Source organism: Manacus candei, unplaced genomic scaffold, assembly GCF_025592945.1.
Source record: "Manacus candei isolate 608988 ecotype Guabito, Panama unplaced genomic scaffold, ASM2559294v1 h1tg000071l, whole genome shotgun sequence".
NCBI lineage: Eukaryota > Metazoa > Chordata > Aves > Passeriformes > Pipridae > Manacus > Manacus candei.
The window spans coordinates 3,919,107-3,936,257 of NW_026138119.1; the positions used below are offsets into that span (position 1 = coordinate 3,919,107).

Genomic DNA, 17,151 nt, shown 5'->3' on the forward strand with positions numbered 1-17,151 from the left:
GAGGAGCCGCCGCAGTGGCTCCCCCCAGCCCGCGCCGGCCGCTCTTATAGCGGCGACGGGGGGGGGAGAGTGGGGGGGGATAGGGGGGAGAGCGGGCGGAATTCACACCTCTCGGCCCGGGATGCCCCCACCCCGGTTAACCCCTCGCCTCCCCCGGCGCCGGCCCGCGGCCGCCAGCCGGTTTCCTGCGGCGAGACCGGGGGGGCACAGGCGGGGGGAGCCCGCAGCGCACGCATGCGTTCCCTCCGGTCCACGCAGCGCTGGTCCCCCCCCCCGGCCACCTCCCGGGAGGATGCTGGGCTCCCCCACTTCGCGGGGCACCCACCGGGAGGATGCTGCACTCCCCCTCCTCGTGGACCCCCGCGAGGATGCTCTGCTCCCCCCGCTTCCCGGCCATCTCCCGGGAGGATGCTGTTCTCCCCTCCTCGGGTGAGGGAACGCTACCTGCTGCCCCCACCCCTACACCCAGCCCCGCATCGCCGGCCGAAACACCGCCGGTACCCTGGTGGAAACACTGCCGGTACCCTGGTGGGCAGCCCGAGGTCGCATCCTGCCTCTGGAAGGGCAGAGGGGAGGGGTGGTTGGATACGGACTGCCAGGCTTTTAATTTCACTTTCTGCTGAAAAATAAACCAAATCTTCGAGGTTCTGGGATTTTGAGGGTTGTTTGCTGAGGCCCGGTGTCAGTCATGCTGCTTGAAACAGTTTTCTGCCGCGCAGAAAATGGGGTCAGAAAATTGGCTGGGGGCACGTGAAGAGCCGTTTTGGATGAGGACAGACCCCCTGGCTCAGTGACAGCCGTGCACGGGTTGTATCTGATCTGTGTGTGAGAGAGAGAGAGAAAAGCCTGTGGGTAAAGAAGGCCACAATTACACAGTGTATATAACCTATATATGATATATCTGGTCTGTTCTCTGCAGTCAGTACGTGTAAAACGTGGTGAGACACCTCACCTACGTGGCAACACACATTCCCATGCATTCCTCAGCAAGTCCCCCCTGCACAGGCACTGGTGACATCCCATCAGCTCTGAGCAGCCCACCTGAACAATCCCTTCACCCCACCAGAGATTCTTCAGCTCAAGCCTTTCCTCCTTCCCCTCTAGACTTGCCCTGCACAGGGCTAAACCAGTGCTCCCAGTGCACCCAAGGTCATCACTGGAGGTTATGGCACTGGCTGCTCTTGGACCTTGGTGGCCACATTCAGCCCTGTCACCATTTGCCACAGGCCAGGAGTGTCCATCTGCAGTGCTTCAGGGTGAGTGCAACCCCACCACGGGGCACAGATCCCCACACAGCTCCCAACACTCTGCAGGGAATCACTGCAGGTCCACGGTGTTGTTAATTTGGACTCAGTCTTCCCAGGGATGTCTGTGTGACAGAGAATCCGTCCCAAAAAATTTACATGGGAAATGAAGTCTCCTTTTCTGTTTGGCTAAATGTCTGCCAGCCTGTTCTAATTTACCCAGCCAGGTTGATTTGCAACTTGCAATTTTCCATCGGTTGGCTGTGACCAGGACACTGGGAAAATTTAGCACTTGAGTTCACCCAACTTCTGCATTTCAAAATATCCCAGCCCGAGACATGCAGGAGAAAACCCTTTCCGTTTTGGAACAACCAAGAGGGAAAAGTCTGAACACGAGAGGTTTTAAAAGCATCGAATTATTTCACATTGAAAACTCCAGAGCAGCCTTGGTCCATGCGAGCCCCGACATCCCCCCAGTCCTGGGGTTTGGCAGGAGGTGGGACCCCAGGAGACCCCATGCCTGGGTGACCCCGTTCTGTTGCAGGGATGCCCCAGGGGGAGGAATGCAGGAGGGTGGGAAGGCTGATCCCGAGGCAAGGGCTGGGGTAGCCGTCAACAGGCAAGACACATTCAGTCTGCGCTTCACCAAAAGTTCATCAAAGCCAAAGGATTTTTTTTTTAAAATACTTTTCTTTTTTTTTTTTTATGAAACAGTTGAGATGACTCAGCGGTTTCTGACGCAATCCCTGTTTCATCGGAAAATTCCTAACCAGCTCCTAGTAGCAACTGATTGCTCCCATAAATCACACGGTGTTATCCCTGGCCGCGGCAGCGCAGCTCACACAGCCCCGGCCCGTCCCCGTGAGATCAGCAGGAGCGATGCCATCGCCTCGACGGCATCAAAAAACAGCCCCGAGAACAAAACGCATCAGAGGGCAGACCCAAAACACGAGTTTCACGTCGGCCAAACCCCACAGCTTCGACTCCTACCACCCTAAAGCCCCCCGGGGGCCGGTGCTGCCCGCCCCCAGCCCCGGGACTGCCGGCAGGTACGGCATTAATCACCGGCGGCCCGGCTCAGACGACAGCGGGTTTTATCTCCCAGTTTTTGGCAGAAGCGCTAGAAATGGTTTGCAGATGTTATTTACTGCTTTTGGGCTTGGAGTAAATTGAGACAAGATGCACCTGCATGGACAGCGAGAGGCTTTCCCACCCGGGACGGTCGCTGAGGGCTCGTATTGGACTTTCCCAGGGAAATTTAGAATTCAGATGAGAGACCCTTATCCAGCTCTGCTCCCTGCATCCTGCACTTCAGCAAGGCAGCCCAGTGATCCCAGTGCTGCACATTCACCTCCTGGCACCACACAAGGAGGCTCGGAGCCTCAGCGACGTGGGGCCGGTGGGCTCGTGCCCCGACAGCCACCCCAAGGCATACAGAGCAGAAATCTGCCAGGCTTTCCATCCCAAACCAGTGCCGTGCATAATTCAGAGTGCAAAAAAAAGGAGCAACAGACACTCCAAAATAATCTCCAGCCGGGGGAGAGTCGCCGGCGACTGGCTGCTGGTTTGGCCGGAGAAATGCCTGCAGAGGAAAGGAGTTTCCTTGGCTGAAATGAGTCCAACAAAGTGCTGGGCTGGGCACTAGTGATGCTGGCAGGAGCTGGGGGTGCTCAGCCAAGTGGAGACACTCTGTGTTCCGCAGGATCAGGCCCCCTCTCACTGAGGGAGATCTGGGGGAATCCCTTTGCTGGGGCAGTTTCGTGTAGTAGAGGGACCTCCACCCTTGACCAGGAGCAGAGAGTGATGGTAAGCTCTGATCCAGGCCCAAGACACTGACTGCCTCTCTGTGCTTCCCATGACAGGACACTTTCCCATCCTGACCCAACACCCACCCTCAGACTGCCCAGGGCTGACACCCAGCCCCACTGAGCCCCAGGCACAGCACTAGAGCAGACCCTCCAGGAATAGGTACCACAGGAGCTGCGCTCAGTGAGCCAGAGCCACGGCCTGGCCACGGGTTGTAGTGTTCCAGCACCACTTCCCCAGCAAAATCAGAGCTTTCCTGGCTCAGCTCTTGTGCTGGCACAGCAGTTGGCATGGGTCTGCCACAGCCAGCTCCACTGAAATGCCTGCTCAGGTCCAGGAGGCTGGAGGAGGATCAGGAGTGTGGTCTGGAGTCTGTTGGCCCAGGATCCCCCCAGCAGCTTCGTCTTCACTCAGCGACGAGACAACTAATTGCTCTTCTTCCTTTTTAAGACTGCTTGCAGAAGTGACCAGTTTGTTTCACTTCTGCACAGCTACACCAGTTATTTCCAGGCCAGACTGGTGTGGCCTGGGCAGGTTTAAGCCGTCCACCAAGTGGGTAAGGTCCCTGCATGGACAGAACATTGCCGGGGGATCAAAACATGGCAAAGCCCCCAAAAAAGCCCCTGGCAGCCAGCCCTACCTTCTTCTCAAGAGCTGCAACTCTGGCCTGCCACTGGGTAACTAAAACAAGCAAAAGGAGATCAAAAGAAGTGTCCTTTAGAGGCAGTCCTGGCCCCTTGCAGAGTGACCTACGGCGCAGTGTTGGGCAAGACAGTTGCTCCCTGCGTGCCTTCATGCAATGTGGATGGAGATGATTTATCATGAGGGTTTCATCCATGGAGATTTGCAAAATATTGAGCCAAACTGAACAAGCCAAAGCCACCAAGCTGCTCTCACCATCAGATTCCTATTAAAAATACCTCTGGGCAGTCTGAAAGCCACAAGCAACCACGGTGACCCCAGGTATGGTCATGGCTGTAGAGTTTCAACGGCTTTAAAAGCCTCCCCTTTTCTGTGCAGACTTTAATTTTGCCTGTCCCCAAAGGTTACACATTCCTGTAAGAACCTGGAGGAGCTTCCAGACGAGTCACGCTTGGTTCGAAATTTTAGCTATGCAAAGATTTAAGAAAAAAAGTACAAAGGCTTTTCTTTGACTGGAATGAGTCTCGCATGGAAGTTGAGCAGTATTGTGCTGAGGGCCATCAGCTATGCAGCATTGCCAACCACAGGCATTCAAAAATCATGAGTCAGACTCCCCAAAATCCTAAGACTGGTTTCATTCCCTTTTTGGATTTCAAGCCTTGAAGCATCACAGCTTCAAGCTTTTCTCTTCAGAAAATGACATTTTTTAACCAACAGGGTGAGAGCTGAGACCCTCAACATCGTTACTGGGCTCCAAGAGTTATGACTGTAAAAAAAAAACCCCATTAAACACCACGAAATGAGCAATAAACCCCTGCACTGCCTCTGTGAATTTGGTGGTGGGGTGGCCACCCCAGGACACTCCAAAGGTGCAAGTAATGGAAAACTGGTGACAAGAAATGAGATGTCCTTATTATTAATGGTGATGTGTTATCATAGGCCATGACAGGGTAGAGAGGAAAGGGGAGAGGGAAAAAAACCCCTAAGGAAAACAGCAGCAGGGATACCTACAAGGAACATACATAATAGGTTTATTCAACAGGGAGACGGGAAGGGGGATTTTTTTTTAAGGGTAAGTATTCAGCTAAAGCTGCCTAAAATGGGGCCAGGCCTTATGGAGAATGGATATTTTAAGTGGCAATTTATTCCACTAATAAAATAACAAGGATGCAGGTGCTCTGGCAGGGCTGGGACCAGGAGTGGGTGAGGGCTCTGGTTGCTGCAGCACCAGCCGTGCAAGGGCTCCACCACAGCTGGTGGCTCTGCCTTTATGGGACTCCTTTCCCTGGTGCCAGGGCCTGTGTCTGGACTCCAGCTGTCCAGAAAGTGCTACCCACAGCAGCGTCCCACCCAGAGCCCTGAGCAGAGGCTGTGGTGGGTGGTGAGAGGTGTTTTATCCAGGTGCTGCAGCCATCCCTTCCCCAGCTGGAAGGGCTCGCTGCCTATGGGCTCCTCCACACTTGCACCAAGTGCTTTCATGCCAGGAAGTTTCTTAAATCAAATTCCCAAGGCAGAGCAGCAAGGAGACAAGAAATCCTTGCGAGCTGGATGGTGCCAGGCTGGTCAGATTGCCCAGAGCTCCTTGGGGCTCACTGTGCTGCCAGGGCTTTGGCACATCCATTTGCTGAAACTAGACCATCATCCAGCTTTTCTACATCATCCCTAAGCCCAGACTGCACAAGTAGAAGTGTTGTGGAGATGAAAAGTTAGACTCTGAAGTAGTGGAACAGGTAAATAACACTTTGCAGTAGGCACTGAGTTGGCACAGCTATCAGTGTGTACCTGCTTACTCTGGTCCTGTGTGGCAGCCCTGCAAACTGCAACCCCATATAGAAGTTGCAACTTCACTCTCCATTTTAGGGTCATTATCACCATTATTCCAAACCTGGCAGTGACTGGTGACAAGCAACAGAGCAGGTTTCAATTCTGATACAGTCTACACCACACATAGATGAAAAATCATCCCATACTTATCCCAAGGAGAGTATACTCTCAATCCTCTCAGCTGGCACACACCCCTCGTCCTCTGTTCCAACATACACTGCTTTAAAACCATCACCCTCATATTAAAAATAAAACAAAACTCTCTGTGTCTCTCTCCTTCACTGCAATGTCTGAGTTGAAAGGGTAGAAGTGCTTTCAGAAAGCCATGGTTAATGTTACCCTGGAAGGATCCAGGACAGCATACCAGAACCTGGGTTTGGCATCTGGGAACCAGTTTTCAGCCATATATATCACCGTTCCTGCGTGCACGCCGGTCCACACAAAATTAGCCCTGTGGAATGTAGATTTAAAATTCCCTTTCCAGCAGTACTTAAACTCAGGAGCTAAAATTCGCTCTTTCTCCATTTCCTACCTGTTTAGGAAAGAAGGAACAAAGTCCTGGCCCTTTGTTTTTGGGTTCCTTCCCGGGAAGGTTTGCACAACCCATGCTCAGCACTGCGGCGTTTGCAGCCCGAACAAAGACCTTTTAAGCAGCAGCAGCTCCCGCCAGGAGCTCACCACCTGCCTGCCCCTCTCCTTGCCATTTATTTTGGGGTCTCTTTTTCAATAATAGCTCGAACACGTGTGCAACCTGGTGTGAATTTTTTCCCCCATGCCTACAGCGCTGGCTGCAAACCAACCGCCAGCCCTGGGTGTGCAGCTGGGAGAGAAAAAAAAGAATAAAAACCCAACAACCTGTGGAATGTTTTCTTGCTCCTGAGAGCTCCAACACTTCCCTGCCTGGGGAGCGTTTGCCATGGCTAGCACTTGCTGCATCCAGCAGCCAACGGGGTTTCCTTTCCAGTGGGCGCCAGCTGGATTTTGGGCAAAGCATGAGGGTGAGGGGGATGTATTTAACAGCTGACTGATGGTACTTTTCACCTGATGCCATTTGCCTTGTGCACTACCATCACCTTTGCACGTCCTTGCATGTGGTGGCTTGTTGCACAACTGCCAGGTTTGTGCAACCTGTTAACCCCCACCCTGCTCAAAACCCTCCTGGGGACAAGCTCTGCTGTATCCCACGCAATGCCCCTGAGCACCTCCCTTGGTCTGAGCAGGTCATGCAAGAATAACATGGAATAACTGATACAGAGTCACATGTCGAGTCAGAATCACATTATATTCTGAGCTGGAAGGGACCCATAAGGATCCTGAGGATATGGCCCAGAAAAGGAGCAGGGTACTTCAGGGCATGCTGGAGCTCGGCTCAGCTTTCAGCTCAGGGCTGGACACCTGGGGAGCAGCAGGGTATTTATGTGCTGGCTTGGAGGGATTAATTTTCACAGTAAATAGGGACACCAGAGTTTTTTCAATATTTATTGGTCAAGATTCAGTTTTGCAGAGTTTTGTGGTAAGTTTATAGCTTGCCCAGGCAGGAGGGCTGCTGGAGATGTGGTGTGGGCAGCACCCTGCAGAGGGATGCTGCCTGCAGCCAGCCAGGGAATGTGGATGGTTCCTGCAATATCAGCTAAAAACGGGAGCCCTACCCAGCTCATCTGAGCTGTGCCCCCAGGAAGGCTCTCAGCACTCTCAAGTCAGTGTTTTAACACTGTGCCATTCTCTCTGCACACACACAGCCCCTCGCTCCCCCTCCCGGAACCCTTTCCAACTTAGTGGAGTGCTTTAAGGAGCATTTTTTTTCTCCGTGCATGCCTGTCTTTCCTCCAGACCCCCTCCCTGGGGACAGACAAGCCCGTCCTATCAGCCTCAGAAATGGTGGCTCATATCACAGCTCACAGCCTCCTCCCCAAACCCGCAGCCACAAAGGCGGTTGCTCAAGCGTAGCATTCCTGCTCCCTGTGTCCCGGGAACAGCTGTGCCGAAAAGATGCCGAGAATCCCTGCGAGGCTCCAAGGAAAAGATATTAACACAGGAGGGGAGCAGCAGTGATATAATAAAAAGTCATAATAAAAGAGAGAACCACTGAGTGGATTAGCAGCCCAAACGCCGCTTGGCTTTTGGTTTCCTTTCCTCCAGCTTTTCTGCGCCGCACGACAATCTGCTCAAATTCCTCCATCCCGGAGACACTCGGCTCCTGAATTTCAGACAGAACTCCTGGAGGTGTCCAGGCTGCAAAGGCTGAGGGCATGGTTGAGAAACTTAACTGCACTTAACTCCACTGAGGGCACACAGGCACAGGCAGCAGGCATTGGACACGGTGTCACACCAGCTCCCCAGTGCCAGGGCTCTGCTGCAGCAGGGCCACCCACTCCACATGTACCCTCTTGGGGAAATAAGAGGCAGATTTGGAGCTTGGTGTGTATTTCTCAGGTACAAAAATGTAATAGGATACATAGTACTGTTTTAAATGTGCCTGCCACATGCCAGTTCTTCCCTACTTCATGCAAGTGTAGAGCAGAGGTTCATAGAATATCCTGAGTAGGAAGGAACTCACAGGGATCACTGAGTCCAACTTTTAGCCCTGCACAGGATCCATCAACAATCTCACCCTGTCCCTGAGAGCGTTGGCCAAACACTCCTTGAGCTCTGTCAGCCTTGGGGTCATGCCCACTACCCTGGGGAGCCTGTTCAGTGCCCCACCACCCTCTGGAGGAAGAACCTTTTCCTAATATCCAACTTAAACCTCCCCTGACACAGCTCCAGCCATTCCTCTGGGTCCTATTGCTGGTCACCAGAGAGATCAGTGCCTGCTCCTCCACTTCCTTTTGTGATGAAAGAGGGTGGTTTTTCCCTGTGGGGCTGTTCCAACAGCACTGACCCAGGCTCAGCACAGGATGCAGAGGTGGGGTGTCCCCATAGGAGCAGGCAAACCCGCAGTCCTCACCCACCATGTGCCCAGGTCCAACACCCAGCACGAGGCGTGCAAGGACAACATTCCCCTTGGCTCCTTTAGAAACAACCAGGATGATTTCGGGGACACAGAGCATCTGCTGCCGGGAGCCGCCGGCTGCGTCAGGAATTTGGGATGAGACAGGAGCGAAGGGGGTGGCTGTGGTGGTGGCAGCTGTTCCCTGCCCACAGCCCTCCCGGCCACGCAGGGCATTTAAATTTTAAAGCACACTCGACACGGCTGTTTTCTCCACCATCCCTGTCCAGCTCACAGAGACCCTGTCCCGGGAGGCTCCGTCCCACAAAGGCACCCATGGGTTCACTGGTGGCCAAGCTCCTTCTGCCCACCCTCAGCACCTTGGTCTTCCTCCCCACCATCAGCATCGCGGCCAAGCGGCGCTTCCACATGGAAGCCATGGTTTACTTCTTCACCATGTTCTTCGTGGCGGTAAGATGTCCCTATATACGCTCCCCTCTCACCCCCCTGGCATGTTTTATCCCCCCCCCAAATACCCCCTGCATCAGGACCCCACTGGGAAGGGTGGTTGATCTCACCCAACACCAGTGAGTGCAACCCCCAGAATATCCATTTTCGGTTATTTCCCACCACGTGTGGTGCTGATCATCTGATTCTTTAGTTTAGGGTGTCCTACGGGGTGGCCTTACACAGATTTAGTGGTGTTTTATGGTTGTGAAGTCAGGGACAGGGTCTGGGTGCAAAGAGCCTTGACTGATTTGCAATGCTTTGGAGCAGGCTTTTCTCTTTGTTTTACAGCTGGTAAGTGGCCATGCTGAATTTGGGCTTTAAATTGCATCCAGAATCTCTTGCTATGCTTCTGTCATTTTAGCCAAAAGCACATAGTAGTTGAATTATTGATTTTGCAACTGCCAGCTGGGGATGGGAGCAATGCTGGAGTCAGGGGAGTTTCTGCACTGGGAAAGGAGAGACTAAAACATGCTGCTGAGCTAGCAAGAAAAATAATTATTAACCCTTCACCTGGGTTGAGTGTTTTGAAACCTGTGTTTCACCAGGCTCTGAGTTGCCTGGCCTTGCTTTGTGTGAAAATAATGAGTGGAGAAAGTCAGTTGTCTGTACATATACAAAATATTCCTATTCCTGCTCCCAGCAGTGCACTGCCCTGTGCTTTGCATTCCTGCTAAGTGACTCCATATAAACACCAGTGGAGCACCCAAAGCAGTATTCCCACTAGGAAAAATCTCCTATTTAACTCCATGGCAATGCTCTGCTATAGAATATGAAGAAAATAGCTCAGCAACCCAACTGATATTGCATTTACCTCTAACTCCCTTCCATCTCAGGGCATCTCATGAGGGTTGGCACATCCCTTGCACGAAGCAGCTGAGGCAGGCAGTAGGTAAAGGATATTCCTGGTGTGAAAAGCTCTTTCACAGCAGCAGGGCTCTGAACAAGGTTGGCCTCTTATTCCTAAGGATCCACCATCTGAGCCTCCAATTAAAGCACGGTGCAGGGGGAGAAATTCTGCCAGTTCTATAAAAACTACAGGACCAGTTAAAATAAAAACATCCCCGAGCCCCCTTCCCCCCACACCAGCTCCCCAGGGAAGCCAGACATCTACAGTTTCATTTTGCACGGGGCTTGTGTCTGCTCCACCTCCCCGAGAAGTCAATAGGAAAATTGGCACGTGTTTCAACAGGAGGTGGAACAGGTCCTCACCGAAGAGATGGAAGAGGCAAAATATCTGTGCACGGGGAAGGGAAGGAAGGGAAAGAAGGGGAGGCAGCTGCCAGTGTCGGGAGGGGGGTAGGAAGGGCAGCAGCTGCTGCTGTAGCCTTTCTTGTAGCATCCCACTCCTCCTCCCCCAGGAGACCTCGCCAGAGCAGTGAAAGCATATGTCCATCGCAGACAAGTGCCGCGACGCCGGCCAGAAACACGCTCTTTGTCTTCCACCCTTTCTTCCCCCTGTCTCCAGACTCCCTGAGCCCAATCTCAAACAGAGAAAAGAATTACTGCTGTGGTGCAATCTTTTCTAGAAGCTGCAGCGAGCCAAAGGACTCGCAGCAGTTCCCATTATAAATAATATCAGCATCCCCACTGGGCCGTGACAGCGAGGATCGTTCCAAGGGCGTCCTGCCAAGCAGAGAAGGGACTTCTTCAGAAACAGCAGAGCACGCTGGTGCTGCCACTAGAAAACTTGCAGGGTTGAGAGCTGGGAGGGAGGAAAAGGCAAGCACCAGGCAAACACTGGGAGCATTCCTCTGATTGCACTGGAAAATTTCTCTTGGCTCAGGTTTGCGTTTGTGTTGCATGACAATGGGGTTTTTTTGCAAATAACCTAATCAATGAGCTAATGGGCAGGAACCAGAAGCTTTTAAGGGAATGCACTAATGAGTGAATTCCCCAGCATTCAGACTCTGGCTGTATAAACCCTGTTTAACCTGGACAGTGACCTGGCATCCATACACATTTCATCAGGACACTCATTCTGAATTGTTTTACAAGAATCTTTCGCAATTAGAACCATAACCCCAGAGTCCTCCTGCTGGAGAGGACGTCCCCCAGTGCCTGGGGCTCGGCTCAAAGCAGCTTGGTCATCAGATTGCAAATTCTGGCACAGACCAAGAGGCAAATTAAAGCCTGTCTTAGTTTGTACTAAGAGAGAAGAATGCTGATTCTTGGGTAATCTGCAATTGGGAACGGTGACATTATCTCCCAAATATATTCATTACTGCATATCAGTGACCCTGGTGCATTTGACACTGTTCTGTCCTGGCTGGCCATCCTCCCAACAGCCACAGTATTTCAAACCAGTTAATAAGAGCCTTTACTCATGCTGGTCTGTTGGGTAAGGGACCAGTTTTCTAATCCTTTTTTTCTTTCTTTTTTTTTTTTTTTTTTTAATAGTTTTACCACGTATGTGATGGCCCCGGCTTATCAGTGCTGTGCTTCATGCGCTACGACATCCTGGAGTACTTCAGCATCTATGGGACAGCCCTGTCCATCTGGGTGTCCCTGATGGGTAAGCACTGGGCTGTCGTGGCTCCTGCAGAGCACCAGCACTGGCAGGAAGGGCAGGGTTTGTCAGGACTGCTGGTGGGACAATTAGTGGGTACTATCCTCAGGAAAGCTGCTGCCTTTGAGCTTCCATCTGCAGGACTTAGCCCTGAGATTGTCCTTTAGGGAAGCCAGCCTGTGCTATGGATTAATCTGGTTTTAGATCATTAATACCTTGGAAAGTCACTGCATTCAGTGGGGTCCAGACACACACAAAACTGTCCTGAGTGGTGGCTGGGGGAGTTTTGCACTTATAAACAGAGCTGTGGCACCTGGTGTTTGTGTTAGTTGGGTGTTCCTCTGTCTGCACCAGCTCTTGTGCACGTCCTTACAACAGCAGAATTATTTACTTCAAATTACAGTAACAGTTTGGCAGCCTTGTACTTCAGTTCAAGGCAGGACAAGACTATGTGATGACTTAGTTTGAAACCTCGGAATTTCCCATTTTCTCTCATTTTCCCCATAATGGGCCCACCAGCTTGTCTTGTCTGACTTGGGGGCACGAAGAAATGCAGAATCTGCCACTTCCCTTGGTAGCATGAGAATCAAAGGGTCAAAACAAATATATCTTCCTAATTTATCAAAGCCTAGTCTGGGCTGACGGGAAATATTAGATCTGCTTAGAAAAAGCAGAAATTTGTTTCACTTCCTTTTTATTAGAAATCCCACTCCTTGCCCTGTTACTCAGTTTTCCTTTTCTCACACTCATTTCACTTTCTTTTTCCTTATTTTGTTACTCATTTGCCACTGAAACAAAGCATAATAGAAATGGGGGGAAAAAAAGTGACAGAACTAAAGGACAAAACCCCAGACCTACTATTTACACACTTTGTCACAAAGATTTTTGGAAGGATGTGAGTATTGCTGGCAGAAGAACAGGGCAGGGGAAGGGGAGAGAGATGTGTCCAACAGCAAATGCTTTGCTCAACAATTTGGACCATCTCTAGCCAGTCCCCACTCCAGACTGACATGCAGACTTGCTGAGCTGGGGTTAGCACTCTAATGTACAACCCCAAAATGCCCACAGGACTTTCCCCTCTGCCCCTCAGGACTCCAGGGATGGTGCAGGATCTCCTGCTGGGATGGGAATTCCTACAGCCCCTGAACCCACCACAAGCAGAGCCCACCCTTTGCCACAGGCAGCAGCATTCCCCTTCCAGTGCATGTGACAGGACAAACCTTCCACGCAGGGAAAAATGAGTGGGGAAAACATTAACCTTAGGAATGGCTCTGTCCCCCCAAAATGTGAGTCCCAAGGTGGGTTCCCACACTGCTCATGGCACCTCAGTGCTCTCTCTGATCAGCTAGAAAAGGCAACGAGGCAAATCACCTCCAAAGGGCATTTCCAGTGGATAACAGCAGTGTCAGGGTAGGTCAGAACTGATCCAGACACTTTGGCTCCTTGCAGCAAAATTCAACTTGATTGCTTCATTACTGCATTCAAAAACCCTGCAAAAAAGATACAAATCCTGGACTGCAACGTTTAAAATATTGACCCGCTGGGAAACAACAGAGATTAAAATGCGGACATTATCCCTTAGCCAAACTCCCTATAAAACCACGATCCAAGGACATGGAAGGTGTGGTGACTGAAGCCCAGGGAAGCCTCTCACTGTGGCTTGTAAAGCCCGAGCGCACATGTGCGGACGCAGACCCTCGGGCAAGCTTCCCGGAATGCAAATCCAGGACAGCCATAACACAGCTGTGCAAGCTGGAAAAGCATGGAGCCCACTGGGATCCATAACTTTTATCAGTTATTACCCCATTCTGTGCTAAACAAAAGCCTCTAATAATTTACTCACGCTGGCGACTTCCAGCTTGCGAACCTCAGGCAGGTGCCGGCATGGTTGGGCAGCCTGGACCCCATCACACGGTCCCACTGGAGTGGTGGGATGGAGGCTGTGCTGGGGTGACCCAGCAAGCTTGGGAGGGTGGGAGATGTAGGATGAACTCAAGACCTGATTGCAGGATCGCTGGGTGCAAGTGCCTTACAATCCACCTCTGATGTAGAGGCAGGAAAGGGAAATCACGGAATCACAGAGTGGTTTGGGTTGGAAGGGACCTTAAAACTCATCTCGTTCCAACTGCCCTTCCATGGGCAGGGACACCTTCCACTAAACCAGGTTTCTTCAAGCCCTGTCCAACCTGGCCTTGAACACTTCCAGGGATGCAACATCCACAACTTCTCTGGGTGGGAAGTCTCCTTTAAGCTTCCATACGCAACACTAAAATAAAACCCAAAAATCAGCTACTAAACCCACCACTCAGCTGCCTCAGGATGGTTCACTCTGCCCTTACGTGCCTCAGTTTCCCCGGCTGTGTGGCACGAGAAGGGCAAACCAGACAGACACAGAGCTGAGGGTCCCCAGGGCGGGTGGGGCAGATCCCAGTAAGGCTTTAGGGAGCAGCTGGAAAAGGGGGGGGGTGCGAGCTGATGCTCCCTGTGCTCGGTGCCCTCAGCCCTGGCAGAGTTCGACGAGCCAAAGCGATCGACCTTCATCATGTTCGGCGTCCTCACCATCGCCGTGAGGATCTACCACGACCGCTGGGGCTACGGCGTCTACTCAGGGCCCATCGGGACAGCGGTGCTGGTGATCACTGTGAAATGGGTACGTGGGGCAGGGCAGGGAGGGGGCTGAGCCCTGCATGGATGGCCAGCAGCTTCCTCCTCCAGATCCAGCTCTCGCAGCACAGGCCACGGAGGTGATTAAGCAGCAGTTCTCCTTCCAGAGAGAGGCAGACAGCGAGCAGCCCGTGTGATAAATGCCAGATTCAATCGGTCTGAGCAATCCACCACATCTCCCGTCCCTGCGTTTCTAATCAGCAGGAACGTATTTATGGAGTTTTTACAGCTACTCAGAGGCAGAGGGGTCTGGTAAACTGCCCTGGAGCCAGGGGAAGATGTGGATAAAACACGGTGATAAAGTGGGAAGGAATCCGCCTGCAGTCTGCCTGAATCCAGCTGGGACAGTCAGGCATGAGGTGGGGAAGCAGGAGTGGGCAAGGAGAGATGGGATAAAAACTGCAGGAAAATGCTGCCAAGCATCATAGAAATACTGTGATGCAAGTCCCAGCTATAAATGGTTGCTAAGCCCATCTAACTGCCCAGCCAGCAGCTAAAAAAAGCCACCACCATGGGGAGGGGGTGGGCAAGAAGGAGACCAAGCATGGGACCACCGTGCATCCCCCAGTCCTCAGATGCTCTGCTGTGATCTGCTCTCCCAGAGACTGGGTTTGTGAGGGCGCACACTCCCTGAGCTGGGTTTGGGGCTGAATATTAAAAAAAACAGTTTTATTATGAGGAATGAGGCGGGAGGGCTCATTGTAGCCCACGGGCAGATCTCATAGCCTGGGGGAGCTGGTCAGTGGGCTTTGAGTGGTTTTATCTCAGCATCCATAGGGCCTTTGGGATGTGGAGCAGCCAGCCAAATCCAGGTAAATACACTTGGTGTGCTCTCTCCTTCCTTCCAGCTACAGAAGATGAAAGAGAAGAAAGGGCTCTATCCAGACAAGAGTGTCTACACCCAACAGATCGGTCCTGGCTTCTGTTTCGGGGCATTAGCGCTGATGTTGAGGTTCTTCTTTGAGGTACCTGTTTGCACACTCACTCTCCCTGGCTTTACAAGGTGTAAGGGACATTACCAAGATAGGAGACTTCCCCCTTTGCACTGCTGGACTGCATCAGCCTTGGACAGAACCCAGCTCGGGTGTGGGGCTCCAGGGCTGGCATGCAGTGACGAGGGTCCCTCCATGCCTGTCCCCACCCCACCCCCTGGTCCCTTAGGGACAGGTGCAACAGCAAGTGTCATGCAGGGTGATGCTCACTCTATTTTTTCCCCCTTAAGTGAACCACAAGGACATAGGACACGTTTTCTCCAGACATCCGTGGTCCTCAAAATGGCTTTGTCAAGTGCAAGCGAGATTTTTTGGAAACTGGGCATGGGTGACTTAAGGACACCTCGCAGAGGGACTGGATACAACCCAGGCATGGCCGGATCCAGAGCTGGCTCAGGCCAAAGAAAAGACTCTCAGTTGACTCCCAGGGGCACTCGATGCTGTGTTTATATCCCTTTGGTCCCGCCGCCGGCCAGCCTGTCCGTCCTGTCCGTCTGTCCCGCGCGGGGCAGGCGATAACCCCCCGACACAGCTGCCTGCGCTCGGCCCCGCCGTTACGGCTGCTCTGTGCTTTGGGAGCTGCGAGATACAACCCCGCGGCCGTCCCCCAGGATTATTTTTCAAAGCATTTTAGTAATTGCAAATTCTAGCAGAACATAAAAATGTCACTTAGCAGAGGCCGCCTCCCCGCGCCGCCCGGCCCCGCCGCCGCGTCCTTCGCGGGGTAATGAAACACTTCATTCAAGAATTGGGAAATGTGCAAATTAGAACGTGTTAAATCCACTTTGCCTTTTTTGCTTTTTTTTTTTTTTTTTTTTAAACTGGAAATCCTTCCTTCCCTGATGGCGAAGAGAGGCAGAAGGTTCAGGAATATTTCTTTTTATTCCTTTCCTTTCGGCTACTTGTAGAACTTTAGTGTCGTGCACCTACATGAGCTCTCCCCCCCCCCCCCCGCAAGTGCCGCTGTTCCCACATCTTGCTAACGCTCTTCCCGCTTGCAGGAGTGGGATTACACCTACGTGCACAGCTTCTACCACTGTGCCTTGGCCATGGCCTTCGTGCTGCTGCTGCCCAAGGAGAACAAGAAGGCTGGGAGCGCCGGGACCCCCGCCAGGCTCGACTGCTCCACGCTCTGCTGCTGTGTCTGAGCCCCCCGGGCAAGCCAGGCACTCGTGTTTCTACTCCTGGGGCAATGGAGTTGTTCAGCCAAAAGGAAAATACCTGCCTGCTGCATCTTCCTCTGGCATACTGGTGTCTTTTCCCACCAGCTCTGTGCCCACCCTGGGATTTTCTTCCCTGAGAAACCTGGCCTAGTGGAAAGCGTCCCTGCCTGTGGCAGGAGGGTTGAAGTGAGATGGACTTTTAAGGTCCCTTCCAACTAAAACCATTCTGTGATTCACCTTTCCACTATCAGCCCTAGCAGAGGTTGCACTTCCAGTTTGGTACATATCCATACTTCTCCCTGGAGGAGCACTCATCTGGGCTGCAACTGTGACCTGTCCCCTGTCCCAGGAGACCCCTGCACTCCTGGGCTATGTCACCTCCTGGGCTGTCCCTTGCACTGACCTGGGAGGACCCAAGTTGTCCCCCCTGTGCAGGTTTTCCCAGCCTGAGCACACAAAGCTTCATTTGCAACACCCAATTAACAGAACCTGTATTTTTGTGAGATATTGACTATTCTATTTATGCATTCTCTTGATGTAAATAATATATACTAACACAGACTTTGCAAGTGTGCAATGCCAGCGTTTCTTAAGCAGGGCAGGAAGCTTTCCAGCTCCACTCAGCTCAGCCCAGGGCAGATGCCAATTCCAAAGCAGGGCTCTGGGCACAGCCACCACAGCCTCCCCCCAGCCTGGAGGGACCTGCAACATTGGGCACTTTGTCCTTACAGACCTGCAGGCACAGGCAGCAGGTGCCTCATTGATATGGAAAGTACATGGAAAATTAGAGGCAGAGAAAAGAAGCTCCTGGAGGGATGGGGAGAGCTGTAAGCCTATAACATCTCCTCTAACAGACTATTTACTATAGCAG

The 17,151-nt window shown here is 52.2% G+C and overlaps 1 protein-coding gene across 1 annotated transcript; it reads left to right on the top strand.

The window, feature by feature from the left end:
* The first annotated feature begins 8,468 nt into the window (after nucleotides 1-8,468).
* MYMK (myomaker, myoblast fusion factor) lies at nucleotides 8,469-16,272 on the top strand. Its single transcript, XM_051807447.1, is given in 6 exon segments — nucleotides 8,469-8,654; nucleotides 8,656-8,916; nucleotides 11,353-11,467; nucleotides 13,963-14,111; nucleotides 14,974-15,090; nucleotides 16,119-16,272. Coding segments are annotated over 6 exon segments (975 nt in total). The 3' UTR covers nucleotides 16,266-16,272.
* Nucleotides 16,273-17,151: the final 879 nt, after the last annotated feature.